Below are 22104 nucleotides of genomic sequence, written 5' to 3'. Positions count from 1 at the left end.
CATGTGAACTGGAGCTGTAATGTGATCTCCGCCATCACTGAGATAATGGAGAGAAAAAAGAAGCCCAAGATAGCTAAAGCTTGTAAGGAAATGCTGGAAGGCAAGATCGAGATTGTAATCAGCAAAGAAGAAGATCGGTTTGAAGTATGTGCATTGTTTGAAATCAGACCCAAGTGCAGGAGGAAGTGTGAAAGCACACCTGTGAAGAAAAGGTGGTTAATTAAACATATCTAATCAGAAATTCCATTTTCCTCAGATTTGTCTGGCATAAAGTGGCTCTACTTTCCTGGATATCTTTGGGTAGGAGTATCACATTTTAAATCTCCTTTGGCTTATCCATTAAATTCATTACTTAGATACACATTTGATGGGAAGAGTGAAATGAAAGTTCCATGGGGATGGTGTGACATTTATCCTGTTTACAAAATACAGTATGTTATCACCTGACTTTGCTTTTAAAAGCTGAGCCACCAGCCATTGCATAGAAGCTCAGGAAATAACTTCGAAAGGAAGGTAAATACTGTTTCTTAAAAGTGCACTCAAACACTGTTTGCCTTCCTTCCCACTAGTCCTGGAGCTGCTGGATTTACCCTACAGCTCTCTCCTGGGGGCACACACTTCATAAGATAGTTTTAGAACAATAGATGTAACCAGTGTCTAAGAATGTCTTCTATTTCTCGTCAATTAGACGTTTCAGCTTTTAAGTATTTTTAGATTGAAAAATTTGACACAAACATAGGAATAAGAGACACATCAAAAGCAACTTGTCAGCTGTCATTAAGGGAACGATTGTCCTCTGTTGGAGAGGGCAATGCAGCTATTGCCAGTTATCAGCACAGAGCACTGCAATTTAGCTACAAGAAGAAGTAATAAAGGGGGAACAAAGAGGTGAAGGGAAAAAAAAAAAAAAGAAAGAAAAAAAGGAGGTGGAGCCTGCTTCCAGCTGACAGTTTTGTGCTTTCCATGCACTTAAAAATACAACCATAGAGCTTGCTGTGGTATTGCTTAAATAGCTTTACGGAGGCTTTTACATTTTTAGCTAAATACAGTCAAGGCAGAATCCAGTTTGCCGATTGGGATTTGTAGATTCATGTATCTGCATTAAGTTGTCCGTCTGTGAACCTGGTAAGAGACACAGTTAATTCAGTTGATGAAACCCAGACAGCTTTTCAGCTTATTCCAAAGCAGATACCACCACTGACCACCTGCGTGGCTTTCAAGGCTTCACTGGGCTCATGGAGTTACCTGAAGATGGGTATCTAATACTGTTCAGGATTTACTATGGTACTGGAGACATCTGGACAGAGCGAGCGTATATAAAAGAGGTCTTAAAGGGGACATATGCCATTCTGCTCAAGCCAGGTATCCTAGCGCACAGCATCTCAAAAGACACTGGACACCTCTGTTTAGACTCCTGAGCCCTGGCCTAGGTCTCTGTTTTTCATAGCAGGAGCTTAGCTTAAGCACCTTCTTGTAGACACCTAAATATAGGTGTCTTGATCTGCAGGCTGAATCCCACATTAGCAGCATTAGATAAATGAACTAATGCTTGTATTAAGAACGTGGCTGTTTGCTCCAGTGCACCTGGTAGTGCTTGTGTAACGTGATGAGCATAAAGCACCTATTTCTCAGCCTTTCGTATAAAATAACTGTGTTCCAGGTGTATATATTTTGCTAAAATTCTTCATGACTTGTAGGAGTCAATCTTTAGTGCTAATTATGCTTACTTTTTAAAGTCCTGCTTTAGCTGCAAGACTGGGGTAGGCTGTGGCGTTACTAAGAATGATGCCGGTTTGACAGTGACTGTGATTGTGTCTGTGGACAGGGCACTGGCGTAACACTGTCCTTTCTTTTATGAAAGCCATTCATTTCATTGCTCTGCTGCCTCCTTAAATTTAGGAATTGATCGAAGTATGAATTCTCAAAGCCCATTATGCCACCACTTTCACTGATTCACAAATGCATCTGGGCGAAGCTGCACTTGAACAAGCATTAGCACTTAACTCATGGACCCCATGTGCTGGCTGTGAAAGCTATCAATTTTTTGGGTTTAGTTATGTTCAGAAGTAGAAGTGAAAAAAAAAAAAAAAAAAGGATGCTTGTTAAAAGGGATGCTTGTTACTGCACTATATTGCTAGAGCCTTCATGGAGGTGAACAATTCTGCTGTTAACACCACTTTGCTATTTATGGCACCACTTCACTGATTTCATGGTATTCATTAGTCTGTATGGCTTTTACTCCTACCTATCGCTTAGGAATGGCAGGGTGTAGGTTCTCGCTATTGTGTACTTTGTCTCACACCGTTGTCGGTGCTGTGCGAGGGAGCAGGTGCACGGGAAGCGAAGGCTTGAGTCCAGGCGGTGCCAGCTAATTCCTGCCTTGGCCCCTTCAGTGAGGAACTATCACCAGGTTTCTTACTGTCTCTCCGAAGCGGGGCGATGCCTTGTGTTTTCTCACTTTGAAGGAACTTAGTGCAAAGAGAGCTCTCCCCACACATTGCTGATGGAGAGCTTTTCCTCTGTGTTTTAGTGCCGAACTGACTTCCTCGTGTAGATCAAGTGCTGTCAGCAGCCAAGTTCACATCTCCTGCTTCATACCTGGGTAGAGGTTTATTCGCTGTTTTCATATTTACGGGAAAGTGTGAAGTAAAGCCATCAAATGATCCCCAGGCCTCATAAAAGCAGAGTGTTTGATACTGTCCTTGAGTTTGCTATAGCCTTAAATGACTGCTAGTGCAGGGTGCTGGGGCTGTGTCTTTCCGAACTGTATGCAGGAACTCCGTGTTAGCTGTTGTGTCAGAACAGGCTTCCTTAAAAAGAACAAACACACAGATACAAAGTAGGAGGGAGGTAAACTAGTTGAAGTGTCTCAGTTTTAAGATTAGATGAGAGATTCCTGTTACCTGCAGTAAGAGCAAGTAGCAGCATAATCTCTGTAGTGAAGCAGAGGAGGGACGAGCCCTTTGCAGTGTTGGGGACCATCCTGGGCAGCAGCACTGCCTGGCCAGCTGGCTGTCCTGCTGTCCTCTGCAACGATGGGGTCAGTGTTTGAGGTTACCTTACAAGCACTGCCTTTTTTACATTTTGAAAAGGAGCTTTGTGCGGTGCCCCCGCAGCTGCAGAAGAGACTGAGACACCTGAGGTGTCTCCTAGCCACATGGCCAGCAGAAGGACACCACAGACTGGAATGCATGTTGCCCAACGGCTTTCAGGTCTACCTGAAAGGTCTCCCACCGCAGCTGTGCACCTCTGAAACTGATGATTTTCCTCACAATTCCATTTCCCGTTAGTATTTCTAAAGCCTATTGCATGTGGTTTTGTTGTTGGAAAGATGCTTTTAATCCCCTTTTCCTGTATCGTCATGATGTTGTACTTCAGCAGCAGCACCTCAATTATTTTTGTTTGTTCTCCACACGCCGTTGCTCTGCACAAGTCATTTGCCATGGGAAGTTGTGACACTGCTTTCTTCACAAAACCTCTGTCACACGGCAGCAATTTTAGGTGCATGATTTTGGGGTGGTGTTTTTTTTTAGGATTTTTGAAAATGCATGTCATTTCCAGAAAGTATTTACTTCCTGACAATATGGATAGGGACTGAGATGAATTAGCATCTCGTACAGACCGAAACGTTCTTTGAAAATTTTTGGTCAAAATTAATTTTATTTTTAACTTTGCATTGCTGGTTCTCAGAGTGACCCAATAAAGAAAGAAAAACTCTAAATATACAAATGAGGAGAACGTATTTCTTCTGATGATATCAATGATTCAGCAGTTAGGTTCTCCTGCCTTAAAGAATATAAAGGCTTGAGGGCAAGTGAAATTACACAGTACTATAGTGTGGAGACAGAGCAGTTAAATGAAGACATTTTATTTGATTTAAGAGTATGAATTATTAATCACAGTCTGAGTAGAAGAAAATTTATGGATTCAGTCTTTTATGCACCAATGAGATTTTACTCCAAGTATGTTTTTTAGCCGACTAGCCACTTCTCCACAAAATCAAAGCAGAGTGGACATAGCTGATAGTCCAGAGATTTAAGAGAGAAGCTCTATTGTGAGTTCAGTTTGTTTTCACAAAGAAGTAAGTGTACAATGCTAATTATTTTTTAAAGTTGCTTTTGAAAGAGTCCATTGAAACGTAATTGAGAGGTAGCATTTTTGTTTGGTCTGTATTCTACATGGAAATTCTTGTTTCCACGAATGTATAGTCTTGTGCCTCTCCAATAAGCAGGCATTGAATAGTTCAGAAATAGTAGTGGAGAGTTTTTACATTGTGTCTTAATAAAAAGATATGAACATGTTTCCAACCTCTGTTTTGTTGAATCCAATTTCAATTTATTAGTCATCCATTTGAATACTTAATTATTAATCATTTAATTAAGTCATTTTAACAGTGTCATTTAAGGAGCCTTCAAGAAAATACCTATTTTTTTAAAACAGGAAATTCACTATGAGAAAGGGATGCATACAAGGTTTGACTCCTAAATACTGGATGTTTAGACCCAGCATTCTGAGATGCTGCAGGTATATATATATTATAAGGCTGAGTTACTTTAGTTGTTTTGCTGGAACAGATTACTGTTTTCAGCCTGGTTTGGTGCAGTTATTGTTTAATTTCTGGCCCTTGGTAGCTGAAAATTTCTATAGATATTAAGGTAGTTCCCACAGGGTGTCTAGTTTCCATAAGTTAGTATTGTGTTGTCACCAGCTGATACCACCCAACCGCGTAAGGATTTAGATAATATGCGTGGGCTAAGTCTTTTTAGGAACTGTTTTTAACCAATTTGCAGGAAAGCTTCAAGAGCCATTGCAATGGTGTCTGCCATTATTAGCACATTAAAATATTTCCAGAATACTCCTTTATGAAAGGTCACCAGTCTAGGACAAAAAAATCCATCACCAAGCTTACTGTCTGTATCCTGTTCTTATGTAGTCCATGATCCTGGAAAACGAATGTCTTAGAGAGAACTAGGAAAATAACCACACCAGAAAAGCTGACCAGAGGCACGTACCATGTAACTATGGACATGACATGGTTTAGCCACTGAATGTTAATTTTCTACTTCTAATGTAGGCTGAGCTCCTCCTCACTAATAAGCTTCTGGAATTCAATCAGAATGAGCTGGTTTGTTTGTTGTTTTTTTTGATTAATGCAGGGGTGGACCAGGCATTACCACAAGAACGTCGAACTCCTGTTACTCCGTCCTCTTCCTCTCGATATCACCGTCGCAGGTCCTCAGGGTCACGGGATGAGCGCTATAGATCAGGTAAGTAAAACTGAAGGCCACGGAACTGGAATGAAAATTTGAAATGGTTAGTTCTGTTCATTGCTTTTTTAAAAAGAATGTTGTTGTATACTCAATGTAGTAGCTACACATGGGAAATATTCATTGTACAAATACAGAGACACTGTCCAAGCATGCAAGGGTGGAGTTACAAAGCCGAGGTACATCTGGAATTGAATCTGGCAACAAATGTGAAGGGCAGCAAGAAGGGCTTCTGCAGGCACAGCAGCTGCAAAAGGAAGACTAGGGGAAATGTGGGCCCACTGCTGAATGGGGCAGGGGACCTGGTGACAAGATACTTAATGTCTTCTTTCCTTTTGTCTTTAGTGGTGAGATCTGTGTTAGGGACTGAAGGCCCCTGAGACCAGTGGGAAAGTCTTGAGCTATGAAAACCTACCCTTCATGAGGGAGGATCAGGACAGGGAACATTTGAACAAACTGAACATGTAGAGGTCGATGGGACATGATGGAATACAGCATTGGCCACCATCATTGTCTGGCCACTCTCAATTCTTTGAAAGGCTGTGGCAATCAGGGGAGATTTCTGAGGACTGGAAGAGAGCAAGATTCATTCCTGTCTTCAAGAATGGCAAAGTAGGATGTGGGAGACTACAGGCCAGTCAGTCTCACCTCAGTCTCTGAGAAAGTAGTAGAGCAAATAATCCTTTTTTTTTTTTTCCCCATTAAATTTTCATGTATTTTTTAAATACATGAAGGACAAAGAGGTGATTGGGAGTAGTCAGCATAGATTTATGAAGTCCTCTTTTTAGGTTGGTCAATCCATGCTTGATCAACTTAATAGCTTTCTATAATGAGATGACTACCTTGAAGGTTGAGGGAAGAGCAGTGGATGTTGTATGCCTTGACTTTAGTAAGGCTTTTGACAGCATCTCTCATAACATCCTCATTGACAAACTGGTGAAATACTTTTTAGATAAGTGGATAGTGAGGTGGACTGAAAATTGGCTGAAGTGTTGAGCTCAGAGTTAGGATCAGCCATACAAAGTCCAGCTGGGTAACAGTCTCCAGTGGTGTACTCTAGGGGTAAATACTGACCTAACAGCTTCGTCAGTGACCTTGCTGGTGAGAAAAAGTGCACCCTCCACACATCTGCAGATGATACCAAACTGGGAGAAGTGGTTGCCACTCAGAGGTATCTGGACAGGCTGGAAGAGTGGGCAAACAAGAACCTAGTGAAGTTTGACAAAGGGAAATGCAAAGGCCTGCGCCTGGGGAAGCATAACCGCCTCCGCTCGGACAGGCAGCGGGCCCACCGGCTGGAAAAAGTCCTGGTGGTCATGTTTGTAATGTGAGCTAGCAAGGTGCTCTTATGGCAAGGAAGGCCACAGCCCCCTGTGCTGCACTAGGAGGAATGCTGACAGCGGGTCGAGGGAGGTGATCCTTCCTCTCTGCTCAGCACTGTGATGCACCCCTGGAGTGCTGGGTCCAGTGCTGGGCTCTCCAGTACAAGAGAGAAATGGACGTACTGGAGTGAGTCCAACAAAAGACCACAAAGATGAAGGACTGGAGCCTCTGATACGTGAGGAGAGGCTGCAAGAGCTGGGGTTGTGCAGCCTGAAGAGAAGGCTTAGGGGGGTCTCATCAAAGTGTGTAAGTGCCTGATGGGGGGAAGTAAAGAAGATGGAGCCAGACTCTTCTCAGCAGTGCTCAGTGACATGACAAGAGACAGTAGGCACAAACTGAAGTATGGAAAATTCCATTTAAGCATAAGAAAAAACTCTTTTCACCCTTAAGAGCAGTTAAGCACTGGCGCAGGTTGTCCAGAGAGGTTGTGGTGTAACCGGGCTTGGAGATATTCAAAACCCCACTGGACATGGCCCCAAGCAATCTGCTGTAGGTGACCCTGCTTTGAGCAGGGAGTTGGACTGGATGATTTCTAGAGGTTCCTGCTGACCTCCACCAATCTCTGGTTCCGTGGCACAGATGAATTTTATTGTACCAATTCTAGTTTGGTGAATATCATAAGAAAAATATTTAAAGTATAGCAAGTTTGGAACATCATTATACCCTAAATAGAAGCACTGATTAAGGGAAGATAAAATTAATTTCTGAGCTGAACAAAAGGGTAAAATCTCATTTCCAAATGAATGGGATCCAAGTTTCTTCATGATGCTTCCAGATATAACACAAAGTTAAGTGATTTGTTTATAACTGAAGGAAAAGTGAGCTCTGAAACATCTTTGCTCTCAACTTTGAAGGCACAAACTGCATGTACTACACCTTAACTGGATGAAGGATAGGTGTGCCCAGCTGTTGTTCCAGCTGCTAGGAGGACAGCTGCAGTACAAACGCTCTTAGATGACAGCCAGAAGCCATGAGCTGCTTTATCTGCTGCTGCCTCTTTTGCAGCTGCAGAATAAGGGAGCGGTAGACAGCAGAACCCATCAGCCGTTGTGGCAGGGAGACCCTTGCAAGCTGAGTCAGGAGCCAGGGACTGATGGGTGTGGAGGGTGCTGAGGAGCCAGCTGTGGAAGTTCTGGGTGTATTTGAGTGATGCATCTTGCTGGACGCAGTCAGACTCATTGTGCTGACACAACTGGAAAATGACAGAGAACTCCTTATTAAACTTTTTGTAACATACCTCTGGTTCATTTCATTAGTCAAAGAGCTTGCCAGTCCTATTTAAAGGGAAATGAAATTATAAGTGTTGGCAGGAAAAGTTCACGTATGTCCAGAGCATTCTGATAAATTTGAAAAACTCCCCTCTCCCCTCAGAAACCTTGGGTTCACACCGTAGACGCTGCCAGTTTTTCACTGAATAATGGTTGTGGGATCTGCATAATAATTCACTGATATATAAGCTCCTAGAAGCTTCTCCCACATTACACAAAAATTTGTCTGATTTCTAACCAGTCTTTTTAAACAGGTAAAAATACTATTCCTGAAATTGTCTAGTTTGTGGGTGTGCAACCCATGGTCCTGAAAGCTCCAAGCTGTGACTCTCCAGAGCAGTTCTGCTAAAAACATGGGTATTTGGCCGTGTGCTGAAAGTCATCTGCTTGAGCTGTGCTTGCCATTTGTAAACTAAGATGCTGAGTCAGTCAGGCGACAGGCAAAAGGAGACATCGTGCACATCTTCCCTGTGTGCCTCTCCTGATACCCCAGGAGTGCTCTCAGTTGGTGTCGCTGCCTCTTGGTTTCAGTCACCGCCTGCTGCCTTAAAAGAAAGGTGTTTGTTCAGAGAAATGGTACATAAGGTCCTGCCTTAGGAATGGGGCAAAGTGTTGTAATGATATGTAAAAATACTAAAGACACAAACTTTGTCGCTGAGAGGAAAAGTAAGGAATTGAGTGCAAAGGGTTGCTTGTTCCTAGTGCAGGAGTCTCAGGAGAGTCAGGTCTATAAATTCAGATCTCTCTACTGCTCTGAAAATGTCCTTGGTGTTAAAACTGGAGAGCTTCACAGTATTTTGGGGGCTTATGGCAGGGCTTTGAATTCCTGATTCCTGATTGCTGTATTGCCTGACTCCTCACCAAGTCACCATGCTCTCCAGCAAATTGGTTTGAACAGCTACTGCATGTTCACTCACTCAAAAGAAACCAGTGTGTAGAAAATTCAGTGAAGGTAAAAGTAAACTTCCATTTCAATTTTGAGAAGTTATCAGATCATCTCTTCAAATGTAGTTGCAGAGGAGCTTTGCTAAGATACAGTGCAATGTTCCTATCCTGAATTATATTCTCCCCTTCTATACGTTGCCCCTGTGAGATCAGAAGCCTATTTCTTTCTTGGTCTCCTGGCTCATACTCTATTACTGCAGGTTACAAACTTGCAAGTCAGATTGCTTTTTGGTTATCTCGTCTTCAGGTTCAGGTTTGCCTCAGGTAGAAGCCTTTGTTTTGCTTGTTGTTTTGCTGTGCTTAATACCTCAGCCTCTCTGCTCTGATCACATTGTGATTATTAGATCCTAGCTGTTACCCGCTTTCAGTGCTTGTTATCATATTTGGCACATCTTCTTGGAAAAGGCCCAAAACAAGATGAATGCACAGTCTTTAACCAGTAAGTAATTCACTTCTAGGAAAATACTTCCCTCCCTTAGTTTTTTTGCACAATTTATTTCAATTAACATCTGTAAGCAAATCCTCTATTCCAGTTCTGATCAAAGTCCTTTTCTGTCTCTTCTTGGTAAGGTTTTCCTAATTGGAAGTCTAACATCCTGAAAGTCATCCAGCTCTCCTTCCATGCCTTTGTTTTTTACATAAATTTAGGTGTCAGCGAAGATTGTTTAATGAACTCTCTTTGGAGACTCAAAATCGTTGCTGCCACTAATATCACCTTCAACTTATGTTCTTATATTATGGAAAATGTCAGAATGTGACATTTTAAATCCCTACCTATTTTCTCACTTCAGTCTTTTTTATTATTATTATTTCATTAATGTTGTAGCAGAATTTTTCAGCACTATAATTTTCAAAACCTGGTTTCTATGATTTTTATATTCTAAATAAAATTGACTCTGAGTTTATGGAAGTTATTTTTTTTCTTAAATGTTCCTGATACATTTTGTGTTAAGGTAATTTGATTTTAGAATTCAGCCTACATTAGGAATTTAGCCTAACTCTTTAAAAAAAGAGTTTAAAAAAATTTCCTGGCTGCTTCTTTTTATACAGGAAGGGATCCTGAAATCACTGTATTTATTTCAAAATGTCAGCTGCTTTGATCATTTGTTGGGTGTCTAAAGAAACAGATAGTGCTATAAGTGTAGTAACTGAACCAGTACAGGGTTAAGCTATACGATTTTATACAGATGTGGCAGCTAGTTTAGCTGATACTAATTCAAAGCATTTTTTATTTGTTTACTACTGAATATAAAAATCCTCTCGGCATTTACTCACTTAGTATTTGGAAAGGTTTGCCAAATGTAGATCGTGGCGATGTTTTTCTCTGAGCAGCTGCCGTTCCTGTGCCGGTGCCTGTACTAAAACATTATCTGGGGGCTCAAGATGACACCGAAGCCAAATGTTGCTGTCCGCTGAATCAGTAACTTTTGCCAAGAGGCTTTTCTGGCCAGTGGCTTTCCAGGCAAGAAAACCCAGTCAAAGGAGAACTGGCTTGCACTTCTGCTTCTGCGTGCAGAATAGATGTCAGCATCTGGCTTGACCTGGCTCCAGCGGTGTGACTGCAAAATCAAGCACAGACTTAAGTACCAAGTTAATAGTGGTCATGCAGATGTAGCTGCAGTTGGACATACAGCTTTGTTTCCTTTGTGCAGTTTAGAACCTAGGTTTCTCAGGTTTTGGAAGCTGCAAATCCATGGATTTGGTATGGTGTCTTGAGATAAGGAGACAGGAGTTATGTGGTGGAGTAAAGAGGTCGGTAACCTGAATGGCTTAGCTTTCACAGTCTTATCATGCTGTCTAAATGAACTCACCCAGTCAAATCCTAAGATTTTCAGAGGATGTTGACCCTGATGTCTTCATGCAGTCACTAGGGACCTGTTGGCTCGCTGGTTGGCACTGGCTACATCCTGCTCCTGCTAACATTGAAATCCCTCATAGGAAAACCTGGAGCTTCTGCCACCGTTATTTAAAATACCGTCATGTAGGCGGTCTTGCTTTTGGAGGAATGATCTTACTGATTTGGTGCTTAAAATACTGATCTGTAACCTCTCCACCGCAAAGCCCTGAGCTATCACTGCTGGGGGAGCTTGGCCCCTCACTGTGGCTGGCGTGCGGGGGCCTGAGGCATTGCTGGGCTCGGCTGCGGCAGAGGGGCTGCAGCGCAGAGACGGTGGCAGTTCTAAGGAAACACCCCATGGGTGAACTGGGCAGATCCTCCTGATCAGAAGTTGTTTTGTTGGTCACGGTAAATCTCCCCCAGATCTGTGTTTCTCAGCTGTTCATGGCCTGCGGGGTTCAGAGAGCAGCTCTCCTTTCAGAGCCCTTCAGCACCCATTTTCACTCTCCAGAGAACAAGTATGTTATCCTCCTCAGCTGGGTGTTCAACACATGGAAACATGAAATGTCAGGTCCTTAGCCACTTCATTTTTCTGAAGGGGCGCCACTGTGGCCTTTAGATTACACCAAAACAAAAAGCTTAGGTTTTCCATCCCCGTGCTGGAAACCAGAGCACCTTCTCACATACCAGGCCCCAGCTTTTACTGTTTCCATGCCTGTCTATAAAAAATAACAAGGGTTATGTAAATGCACAAAAAGTATGCACCAGCAAAAATGAAAAAAATCAACATTAAATCATAGGGTGTAATATGTTCAAATGGACATGCATGTGTTAGGAATGAGATAACGACTCTTGGCTCTATGGTTTCTGCCATAGAATTCTCCTCTGATGAGATGAGGATATGACAGATGGGTTGGGCCAAGTTTATTGAATCCCTTGTTTCTCTAAGAGGTCTTGAAGATGACCAGTGCTCTGCACTGCCTGGAGCAAGTGTAAGGCTTAAGAAAAATGAGACCGGTGAGCTCTAAAAGCAAGTTTTCCAGATGTCAGAAATGGTGTGGGAAGTAGTAGTGTAAGTGAAATTGCACTGCCTCTGTGGCTAAGGGTTCACAGAGTCCTAGAGGAAAGCCCAGCAAATGAGAGCACATGTGTTACATGAACTATGTGGACAGATTTTAAAAGGCATAGCAGTAGATGAGCATAGAGCTGGGAGCTGAGAAATGGTGTGTTTTTAGAAATACCGTAGGTGAAATCAGCATCTCCCAGCTGGTAGTATAGAGAAAGGGTACTGCTGGAAAGGTGGCTGTGGTACCTGGACTCTCGGCGGGGAGCACCTCACTTCTACTCACGCTTGCTGATTTTTTTTCACATGTAACTTCTGAAGATGAGAACGAAAAAATCAGTCTAGTACACCATTCTTGGGGGGCTGCCAACCCCTGCCCCAGAGATCCCACCGCTGCAGAGAGCAGCTTATTTTCCAAGCACACTCAGCACTTCTTTTAGAAGACATCTTCATACAGGAGAGTTTTGGAGATACTGCCAAAACAAACGCATCCTAACTACAACTCTCCCAGCTCAAATTCCTGAGCCACCTTTCCCACACTGTGGTTCGATAGGGAAAAGACTGAACAGCTTATACTGAGCGTGAAGTCATTAAATGTCAAAACAAATGATCCCAGGCTAGGTTTGAGGGACATGTGAAATAAGGGAGCTAGCAATGAAAAAACATTCCCTTTAGACCCAAATCCTAGAGGAGAAGTTGGCACCACGCCCTAAGTAGCTGAGCTGTTCTGCTCTAGGAGCATCGGTATGTGCCTTACGATGTATTTATTCTCATTTACCATGAGGTAAGGGTGTGTATGAACTGTAACAAAGGTTGCCGACATTTTGCGTGTTTACAGCTTACGTCATGGTGATTTTAAAATATATGGGTAGCTTATATTTTGCGTTTTTGAAAGGACATTCAAGATCTCATTCTGCAATCTCGCCAGAACTGACAAAAAAATAATTACACTATGAGAGTGTAAGAGTTGTAGTGCGTGGTAGAGGGAAAAATGGAATGGGAAGATTTGAGGAATCGTTTTTATTGAACCCTTATCATTTTTCATTTCTCCAAGGAATAAGGAGAAGGAAAAAATATGACAAATGTCCTATGTGTCAAAATGGGACTGCACATAAGTGTTAAGGTGGCTTGTCATAAACCAAAGAACTTGTTAAACCTTCAGGTGAGCAAGGGTCATTTAGAAGAGTTGATCTGAATTAGTTAACCTGGCTGTAGACACACCTAATTAATCTCATATTTGATTTAGCTGACTTACAAATACAATTTCAAGCTACAACTCAATCAGGGCAAAACAGAGGTTGAATAAAAACTTCTGCAGAGATGTAATTTATATGACCACATCCTTGCTTTTGACCCAGCAGAAAAATTTGTAAGGGTAATTGCAGAACTCCTGAGGAAAATTACTCAAGGATCTCCAGAGAGAAACAAATAGAAAGTTGATTTACTTCAGATCACATAATAAGGGGGCCTGAGATGAAGTCACTATGTGAAGCTGACTTCCAGATTGCATTACAAATGAGATAATAAATAAATGGAGGGATGGAAATTATTAGTGGGAGGCCTGCATGCTGGGGGTTTTTTTATTATTATTTCACTTATGAGTGGAGTTATATAGTTTTAAATCTCAGAGTTTAGAGAAAAACATTTTAAAATCTTTATTATAATATCTGAAGAAGCCAAAGTAAAGCAAAAAGTATGCCTTCCAGCAAAACTAGCCATGGTGTCATAAAGAGTTCAATCTTCTGTTTTGGTGTCCTCTGTTTCCATCACATAACCTCTGTACACACAACCTGCCCTTACAACTTTCCCAACCGCGCCTTAGCTTTTACCTTCCTCCCACCCAGAATTACGGGTTATCACCACTGCCATCCAAAGTGGGCAGTGACAGCCATGCTTTTCTTTTTTAGGGTTAAGCTTTCTGGCCACCTGAGAACATACAACGCTTCTAGCTTCTTCATGTGTGCCCCAGGAGGTGGGCACCAGGTGCCCCGGAGGTACTCGGCAGCGGCTGAAGGATGGCACAGCACAGCCCTGTGCCGAGTGCCCGGAGCGCAGTCTCCTGCATCAGTGGAGTTTGTTGGCTGCAACATCTTAGAAGAGCCAGGCCTTTTGCAGTCGCATGCTCGTGGGAGTGCAGATGTTTTCTAAAATGCTGACTTTTCACTGTCAAAAATTGTTCAGGTCAACAAAATCTGGCTGAGAATTCATGAAAAGTCAGCAGAACTTTCCCTTGCATATCCATGTGTCCCCTTTCTCAGTAAATCCAGAGACCCAGTATATATAGCTTAAACAGCCCCAAAACTGAAAAAAACCCCACACTTATTTGTTCTTTGAAATGTAAGGAACAGTTTATTTCTGTTGGTAACATCCACGGCCCTTGTATAAATGAGTGTCATCTTAGAGCAGATGTTCTTGCATTCAGTTGAGTATTCCCTGTGTTTGTTGTGAATGCCTTATTTCAGAATTAATAGCACACCTGCTTGCAGCTGGAGCGAAATTAGGTGTCACAATGTTCGGACGTTGCACTTTCCTATCTTACTACCCAGAGAGATTGCAAAAGCATTCTGACACTGCTGCATTATAGCGTCACCCACAGCAAAGATCTGTTATTATATGGACTCACTTACTTTCACATTCCCAGGGGTGAGATGATTTTCCAAGGACTGAACTGTGTTGGATGAACACTGCAATTTTTATGAAATCACTTGTCCTGTGTCTGCCTGAATCTAAGTCAGTGTTGTCAGCCCAAGACAATCAAAAGACAAAGCCTAACTGTAATCTCTTCTGATGATACCACATTTACTGTGTCTCACCCTATTTAGTACGTCCTGATTGCATTCCCAATAGTTGTAGCTACCAAATTATCTCTACTCAGAGTATTTACAGGCCATGTATTAGGAAATGAATTCTCAGTATATCCTTTGTTTCCATGGTAGCTACAAGAAAAAGGTCTGATTAAACTCATAAGAGACTTTCGTGCTTTCAACTACTAGTTTCCTGTAAGGCAGCAGCTGCCAACCTTTCCTCTGTATAATTACTTAGCATACTATTGCTATACTTAGCATTACCTTATCTAGGATTTTCAGCCAAAATTCACCTTTGATAGTGCTGCTTTCCCATAGTACCAGTTGCCTCCTTAGAAGCTGAAAGGGTTCAGCTGTTACACTGTGTGTTGATGGAGCAGTGACTGCTCTCGCTCCTGTGTCCTCCTGCAAGCCGCCTCTCTGCCTGTTCTTCCAGCTCTTTTCCTTGATGCCGCCCCATTTGCTGACTTCTCTGAGACAGAGATTTATTTGTAGTTTTGCTTATTTGTTGAATGTCTGACTTCAGAGCTGATCCTTTACCGCAATATAAATAAGACCTAAGTATATATTATATGTACGTAAATAACCTCTTTTTAAAAATCCTTTGGCATTCTCGACTCGTTAAAGCAGAGCATCAACCTTCTTGATCTTAATAATTTGCCATTCTGCAAGCAAGTCAGTTGCATTTATGGACTATCCCACAAAAAGCAAGGATGCTAAACCTTCTCAGAATCCTTGGGCCTGTCCTGCTCCCAGCTGTATCGTCATGTTACTGGGAATTGGCTACTAAAGCAAAGGAAGAAAGATTGCTTCCAAAGTCTAAATCAAAAAAAGACAAGAATAGCTCAGGGGAGAGGAATTACATGAGACAAAAGGAATAAACAGATGAAATGGATATATTCAGATCACATCTAGGTAAGTCTCCGAGCAGTTTTATTCTTCCAGGGGTCAATCAGTCCCCTGAAAAGAGGGATGGAAGTACCATTACTTCAGAACTAGAAAACCAGGCTGCAGAAGATGATAAGGACTCCGTTAGATAATTCTGCATCTGTACAACAAAAATTAGGCAACAGCCTGTTTTTCCATATTTGTGTTTCTTAAACAGCTGGTGATTGGGCTATCAAGGCTGTATAATTACTGGGAAACTGAAAATGTGAGTAAAACCAACAGAAGGAATATATTTTATCAGAAACAGGTAGAAACAGACTTCTGCTATCCTGATTCTAGCAATGCATGACTCCTGTCTACAGCCAGTCTAATTTCTTGTCTTAAAAAGGAACAGGGCTGTGTGATAAATTAGATACAAGATAACTACTTGACACAAAACTGCAAGACCTGATTTAAGTACAAAAGAAGTCACTGTTTTTCTTTTGTGTACTGCAGCATTTTATGAAAGGAGTGTGAAGAACAGTTTTATAATGTGGGAAATTTTAATGTAGCTGGTGCTTTCCTGGGAGGAGCACCCTGTTTCATGATCCATGCAGAACTAACACCCAGATCCCTGATCCTTAAAGAGGTATCATTTTACTTACAATATGTTGAGTGTTTGACATGCCTATGGAGCAAATGCAGCTAATGCTGAATAAAGGGAGCCACTGAGGCATGTTAAACTTATATAGGAAAAAAAAATTAACAACCCCTCCACACTGAGAAAGAAGGCAACTGTAATTTTTGAATATGTTTTTGTTTTTTAAAAAGTAAGAGCTGAACAAAAAGGAGCAAACTCATGCTGCTAAAAGCTGCAGAAGTCTGTGGGAGGACTAGGAATATGCAGCATATTTCAAATGTCTCCGTTACAGTTCAGAGCTTTCCAGGACACTCTATCTGGCCCAAGTAAGGAACGGGGCATCCCTGTTCATGGGGTATAAGGGGAAGGGCGCATCAGGGTTATGCGCCATGCCAAATGAGGATGCACACTTCAGAAGAGTGCTCTTCTGGCAGCTGTAGAGAAACACGAGATACTGCAGCGTGGCTCCATATGTGGACCAGGAAATGGGTGACCTTGTTCATCACACAGTTGCTTTCTTGCTTCAGGAAAGGAAGGCTGATTTGCTCGTGGAGTTCATCGGAGCCTAGAAGGATCATACGTACTGTCTCCCCCAAAGTAATGGGCTAGGAGAGGACAGCTTGTCATAGAGCAAAGTCGCCACTTTTTCTAAGTACACGTGTTTGTGCAAGGAGGAGAGAAAGTATGTTCTCCAGAAAAGACTTCAGTAAAAGTTCAGAAGACTTTTCTTATCCCAGAACCAGTACAAACCAGACTAAAATTCCTGGCCAGCCTCTCTTTCTGTGTGCCAACCCAACTTCTGACTGGATAAAAAACTGTTGTGTCCCCCTGTGAAAAGAGGATTAGGTTCCAGGTCTTCAACAGCATAGGGAATAAATGGTCAAAGAACACTGTGAACAAGGAGTCAACAGTGTGAGCAACCTGTAATTAGCAGTGTTTGCTTCTGTATTTCTGAGCATTATTATTTAACCGTTGAACACTGCGCACCTATCGGCAGTTAATAACAGTTCTCCCCCAAACAACCTCTGTCACCCAGTTTTTCATCTTGAGAGTAGGTTGCTCCCTCACATGTCACCACGTGTTTAAAAAGCAGTCTCTGAGCAGGGGCTCATCCCTCTGGCTGGGCTGTGTACTGATCACCATCTCCTGTCTCTTGCCGGTTTGTTGTGCCAGGGGAGATCACATCGAAGCAGCATGCCAGCGCAGGTAGGACATCACTTTGTTCCACAGAAACAGAGAGGTGGGCTCGTCGTCTTTTCCATGGACAATCAAATGCACCAGTGTTGATCATACAGCCATTGGATCACACTGAGAGATAAAGAGGGGAAAGACGCTGGAGAACATGGTGTCCGTATCGAGTTGGTGCTGTGTAGTAACGTCTGTTAGTGGGTTGGGTTTTTTTCCTAAGCCTTTTCAGTTAAACAAGGAGCACAACAGTGTGCCAAGTTATGAGATAAACCAGATGAAAAGAGGGACTGCGCTAAGCAGAGCCCCTCCTGGGAAAGCTGGGCAATTTGTCCTGCTGATGGAATGAGTGATTTACCTCTGTTTGCAATGGATGAGAGTTTCGGATTATGGAGTGCAATGGCCAAACCCATGGGCCATCACTCGGGGAGTCTGAGCTTATGTACCATCATTCTCTATGCCAGTTTTAATTTCTCTACCCTTTGTTTTGAGGCCTCATCTCTTGTTTAATACATTGTTAAATCTTTGAAGGGAAACCACCTTTCTATCATGTGCTTTTTTTTTTTTTAAGTTCCAGATTTTTGTATTTTACTTACTGGCTTTGCTCCCAGAAGTATGCTCGCCCTCTCTATCCTGTCATAGAAGGTAAAGGGAGAGAATAAACAAATAAAAATTCTGGAATGCAACAGACAAAAGACTGGGAACAGAGCTGTTTTGTCTGAAGTGTGCTAAGTATTATCAGGCAGCCTGTAAGAAATATGTGTCAGGTTGATTACTGAACGCCGGGTTGATTGCAGTAGCACAAGCTGAGCGATTAGCTTTCCCAAGCATTTGCTTTATTCTTCCCCATTTATGGATTCCTTGAGTACAAACTCATAAATTGGATTCAACGAACAGTTGGCCAACCTAAAACAGTGGACAACAGCAGGTAAGGAACTGCACATTGGTTCCTGCTACCAATATAATAAAATATCATCACTCTATCCCCTAGATTTTCCATTGAGACTTTTGTGGAAAAGCCAGGTGGGAAGAGTATAAAGGTTTTGTTACCTATAGGCGTACTTTGAAGGGTCAGGACCTGCAGTGGTTTTATCAGCTGTAACAGGGTAGTTAGGATGTCACAGACTCCTACATGAAAGAATATTTCGCCTAAAAGTATATTCTTTCCACTTAGACCTGGGACTTTTTCAGAAGGCTTGAGTGCAACTACATCAAGGTATATCTGTGTTTGAAACTCTATCAGAAGTTTATAGTAGGTGGGAAATTGTAGCGTGCCACACGGTGAGGAAAGAGAGGACACATCGGGGGTTTGTGGCTTTTTTTTTTTTTTAATGATAGCTCCTAACTGTGTGGCATTTCTGGACAAAATCTTCATACTTGAACAGGTTTTCTCAGGAAAATTTAACAAGAAATCTGTATTTTAAAGCAGTGCTCAATCACAATATGATGAATTCAGTTAGCCTGAGTGTGCCAGGGTAGATTGAGAAGACAGTTCAGACACTTTTGTCAGACCTGCAAGACAAGGGGCATCACCCTGCCAGAGACAGTTTGAAATTCTAATGTGGTGTTCTAAACTGATGCTCTGTGTGATATGTGGAGAATACAAATAGGATTCAGGGGGATAAGCAGTTTTCTGTCCTGAGGGAACCTGGATATGTCTTCTTACCCTCATTATACTTTGTCCCAGTGTGTATCACAAATGTGGTTTCCTTCCTTTAGTGAACAAGGAGCTTCCAGTTACTGTTGTATAAATTCCTATTACAAGTCTCCTTGCATTTTTTCAGTAGCTGCTAGGGACAGATTGTGGGCAAGCAGTGGGAGAGAATGGGTCACATACATTCTGATGGGCTCCATAGCCCATCTTTCACCAAGATAAAGGCAAAGAGCTGCCATGCTCTTGCTCACATTGATGAGACGCAAATCACCAGTCACCTTTTGGTGAGGAATGGATGTTTCAGTGTGGGTTTGAATCCATACTTCATAAAAGTAGGAAAAGAGGTTCTTAGTTCTGTTTTGGTTAACATTCCTTATGATACATCAGCAAAGTTCACTTGTAGAACGGAAAAGCAAAGCTAGACCCTAGAGGAAAGCAAAGGATGTGTAGGGCAAGTGCATACCTGAAGCTGATATTTGGTGGGAACAAACCTACTTACTGTTTCTACCTTGCTGTGGTGACAGGATAGGTGGTGTTGTCTAGTGCAATTCGTAAATACCCATCTGGCTTTCCCTCATCTCTCCAGATTTTTCAATATACTTTGGGACTTAGCCTCTAGGTATGAATGGCTTGAATGCTGTTCATTCAAAGCTTAGCAAGTCCAACTCTGTACAAGACATTCAAAATAGGTTGAAGAGCATCTTCAGAAACCATCAATAGGCTTTCATTCAAAAAGAAGACCATACAAACTACATTGGCTATTATTCATTCTTTACCTCATCATTAGCCTGTTTTGCTATGCTTAGAGACACTTGGTTTAGCCAAGAGTTTTATTCCTGGGAGAGAACATTGTAAAAAGATTTTTTATCCAAGCTTAACTGTTTTTGCTGCCTTCCCCACCCCACCACCACCCCCCAAAGAAAAAAAAAAAAAAAAAAAAAGCCTATAAGCTCTTGCTCATAGTCCCAGGACCATCCCTGGACTGTCTGTCCTCAGCCTTTTCCAGATATGTGTCCTGGGTTTTTTGGTAGCCTCCATACTCTGAGTAATGCCTTCAGAATAGTTGACCTTGCAGGCTGGGCTGGAAGCAGGTGTGCATGTTCCTTCTCCCCAGTCGGCTTCCCTATGTTTTTTCAGTTTCTTATCTTTTCCATTGTTTTTGCTTTCCTGTGGGGTTTTGTTGTGTTGGTTTTTTTTAGGAATCTATGGTTTGGTTTATTCCACAGTAACCCATTAGAAATAAACATATCAGGAATGTGCTTTATTAAGAAAACAATTCAATTCCTGGACTCCTGTGGTCTCATTTGAAAATCAAAACCCTGCAGAGTGGTTTGTTGTTTTTTTTTTTTAAACTGATGAGTTTACCTTCTTACATCAAAAAAGCACCAAAAAGAAATCAAAGAATTCACAAGTTATGATTCAGTGTCCAGCTGTCACTAAGCATTTTAATAATGATTTTCTGTCAGCTGTCCTCCTTTAAAAAACTTCGGAAGAATTTGAGTTACAGCTCATCTCCCTCCTGACACTTAGGGTAAAAACCACGCCTAAGTACAGTAATATACGTACAGTTCCTCCTTTCTTGATCAGCAAAAATTATGCTCTTCCCAAAATTGCTGTAGAGTTTGGGATTTGTTTTTAAAGGGAAAACTCATTTTTTACTGATTGATATCTAATTGCTATCCTTTGAAGGAAAACCAAGAATTTACCCTGTTGGATAAGAAACACAAACTATTAGTGAGCATGTTCGGTCCTGTATACATTATTGGCATTGGTGTGGAGTGAGCAGGTAGGAATTTATCTTGGGGACATACTGTTAGAACTTAGATTATTTTCTTAGGCTGATGATTCTTTTTACATAAACTTTTCATCAGGTTTTAATTATAAGAAAGACCTTAACTCTTCTACTTTAAAATAGTGGCTTGACAGGAGAGAAATTGCTTTCTGGTTAGCATCGCAGTTTGCCTCCATTGTGGTCGATCAACCACACGGCTCTTTTGAGTATGCTTTTCCAGCTTTGCTGTTTGCTTTTCTTACTTTGCTTTCACCGACGTGCAAATCCTCTTCATGATTTAAAACAAAGCAAAAAAACAACTCGGAGGAACAGCTGATAACATTCTTTTTCTTAGACTTACTCTTCCCTGCAGTCTTTCCACTAAAAGGTGTTTAAACCTTGGCAGAAGATAGGGAACACCATTATGAAAAATGAGACATTGCAGCTTATCAGCAGAGTGTATCATCTAATGCTTCTAGTCATCCTTCCCAGTTGTTACTTACAAGTTGTTTATGCTGATGTGATCCGACCAACACATCTTTAAATAAAGATACGTATACTCTTCTCTTTCCTGTTACTTTTGTTGGGGAACATTGCCCATTCAGAGCTGCCACCACATTGACACAGGAGTAGGAAACAGGCTACGTACTGCCGACGCAGCCTGCAAGGGTGGTCTTCAAACAGTTTCAGCAGCAGTAGAAGTGGGATCACTCTGGATTAAACCTGCTTCACTCTGCTCCTACTTTACAAACGGGAAAAGCTAAATCATGCACACAACTAGCTGCAGTTTCTACAGCTGACTAGCAGTGACTGGTTAAAAGGCAACATCTAATGTGCTTCCAGTTGTGTACCAGATGGTCAATATGTGGCAGCTTCTTTAACCACAAGTGACTTTTGTTGCCTGCCATGAGTTTTGCATACAGTCTCCTCATGTGCGTCTTGTCCCAAAGCCATAGAAATATGCAGACAAACAGTGCAAGATGGTAAACTAAAGGCAGTCTTACTTCAATGTGTAGTTATGGTAGTAATTAAATAATTTGCACAAAACAAAGTCCTTATCAAAACATGTCACTGGCATCTTTTAGACATGATAAATGGCCTTTTCCAAACTTTGGGAGGCAGACAAATTTTATATATATATATATATATATATATATATATATATATATATATAATATGAAAGGTAGAGAAGCTCTTCACTGGGGATGGGGATGTCCCCACAGTGACAGGATTTGTTGGATGCTTTGGAGTGGGCTGGTGTGAGCTGTGTAGCACCAGGCCAGTGCTCAGGGTGCTTTTACTTCTCATTCCACCCTAGGCCAACCCTACCTAATACTTATTTTTCTGTGAATGATGCCAAGTGACAGAGGCAGGAGGAGGATTTGGGAATGGGGGACCTGCTACCGTTTCTGTTGTGACA

General features: G+C 41.8%; 1 protein-coding gene across 4 annotated transcripts in view; it reads left to right on the top strand.

The window, feature by feature from the left end:
• Window positions 1-22104, top strand: part of DIP2C (disco interacting protein 2 homolog C) — a 325146-nt gene that overhangs the window by 183405 nt on the left and 119637 nt on the right. For all 4 annotated transcript variants that reach the window (XM_055708852.1, XM_055708854.1, XM_055708853.1 and 1 more), the window contains one exon: window positions 5157-5267. In XM_055708852.1, the coding sequence (XP_055564827.1) occupies window positions 5157-5267 (111 nt within the window). The remainder of the gene's footprint in view (window positions 1-5156; window positions 5268-22104) is intronic.

This window comes from Falco cherrug, chromosome 4, assembly GCF_023634085.1.
Source record: "Falco cherrug isolate bFalChe1 chromosome 4, bFalChe1.pri, whole genome shotgun sequence".
NCBI classification, from domain to species: Eukaryota; Metazoa; Chordata; class Aves; order Falconiformes; family Falconidae; genus Falco; species Falco cherrug.
Note: the sequence above shows the minus strand (reverse complement) of the source record. Positions and strands in the feature narration are given on the sequence as shown.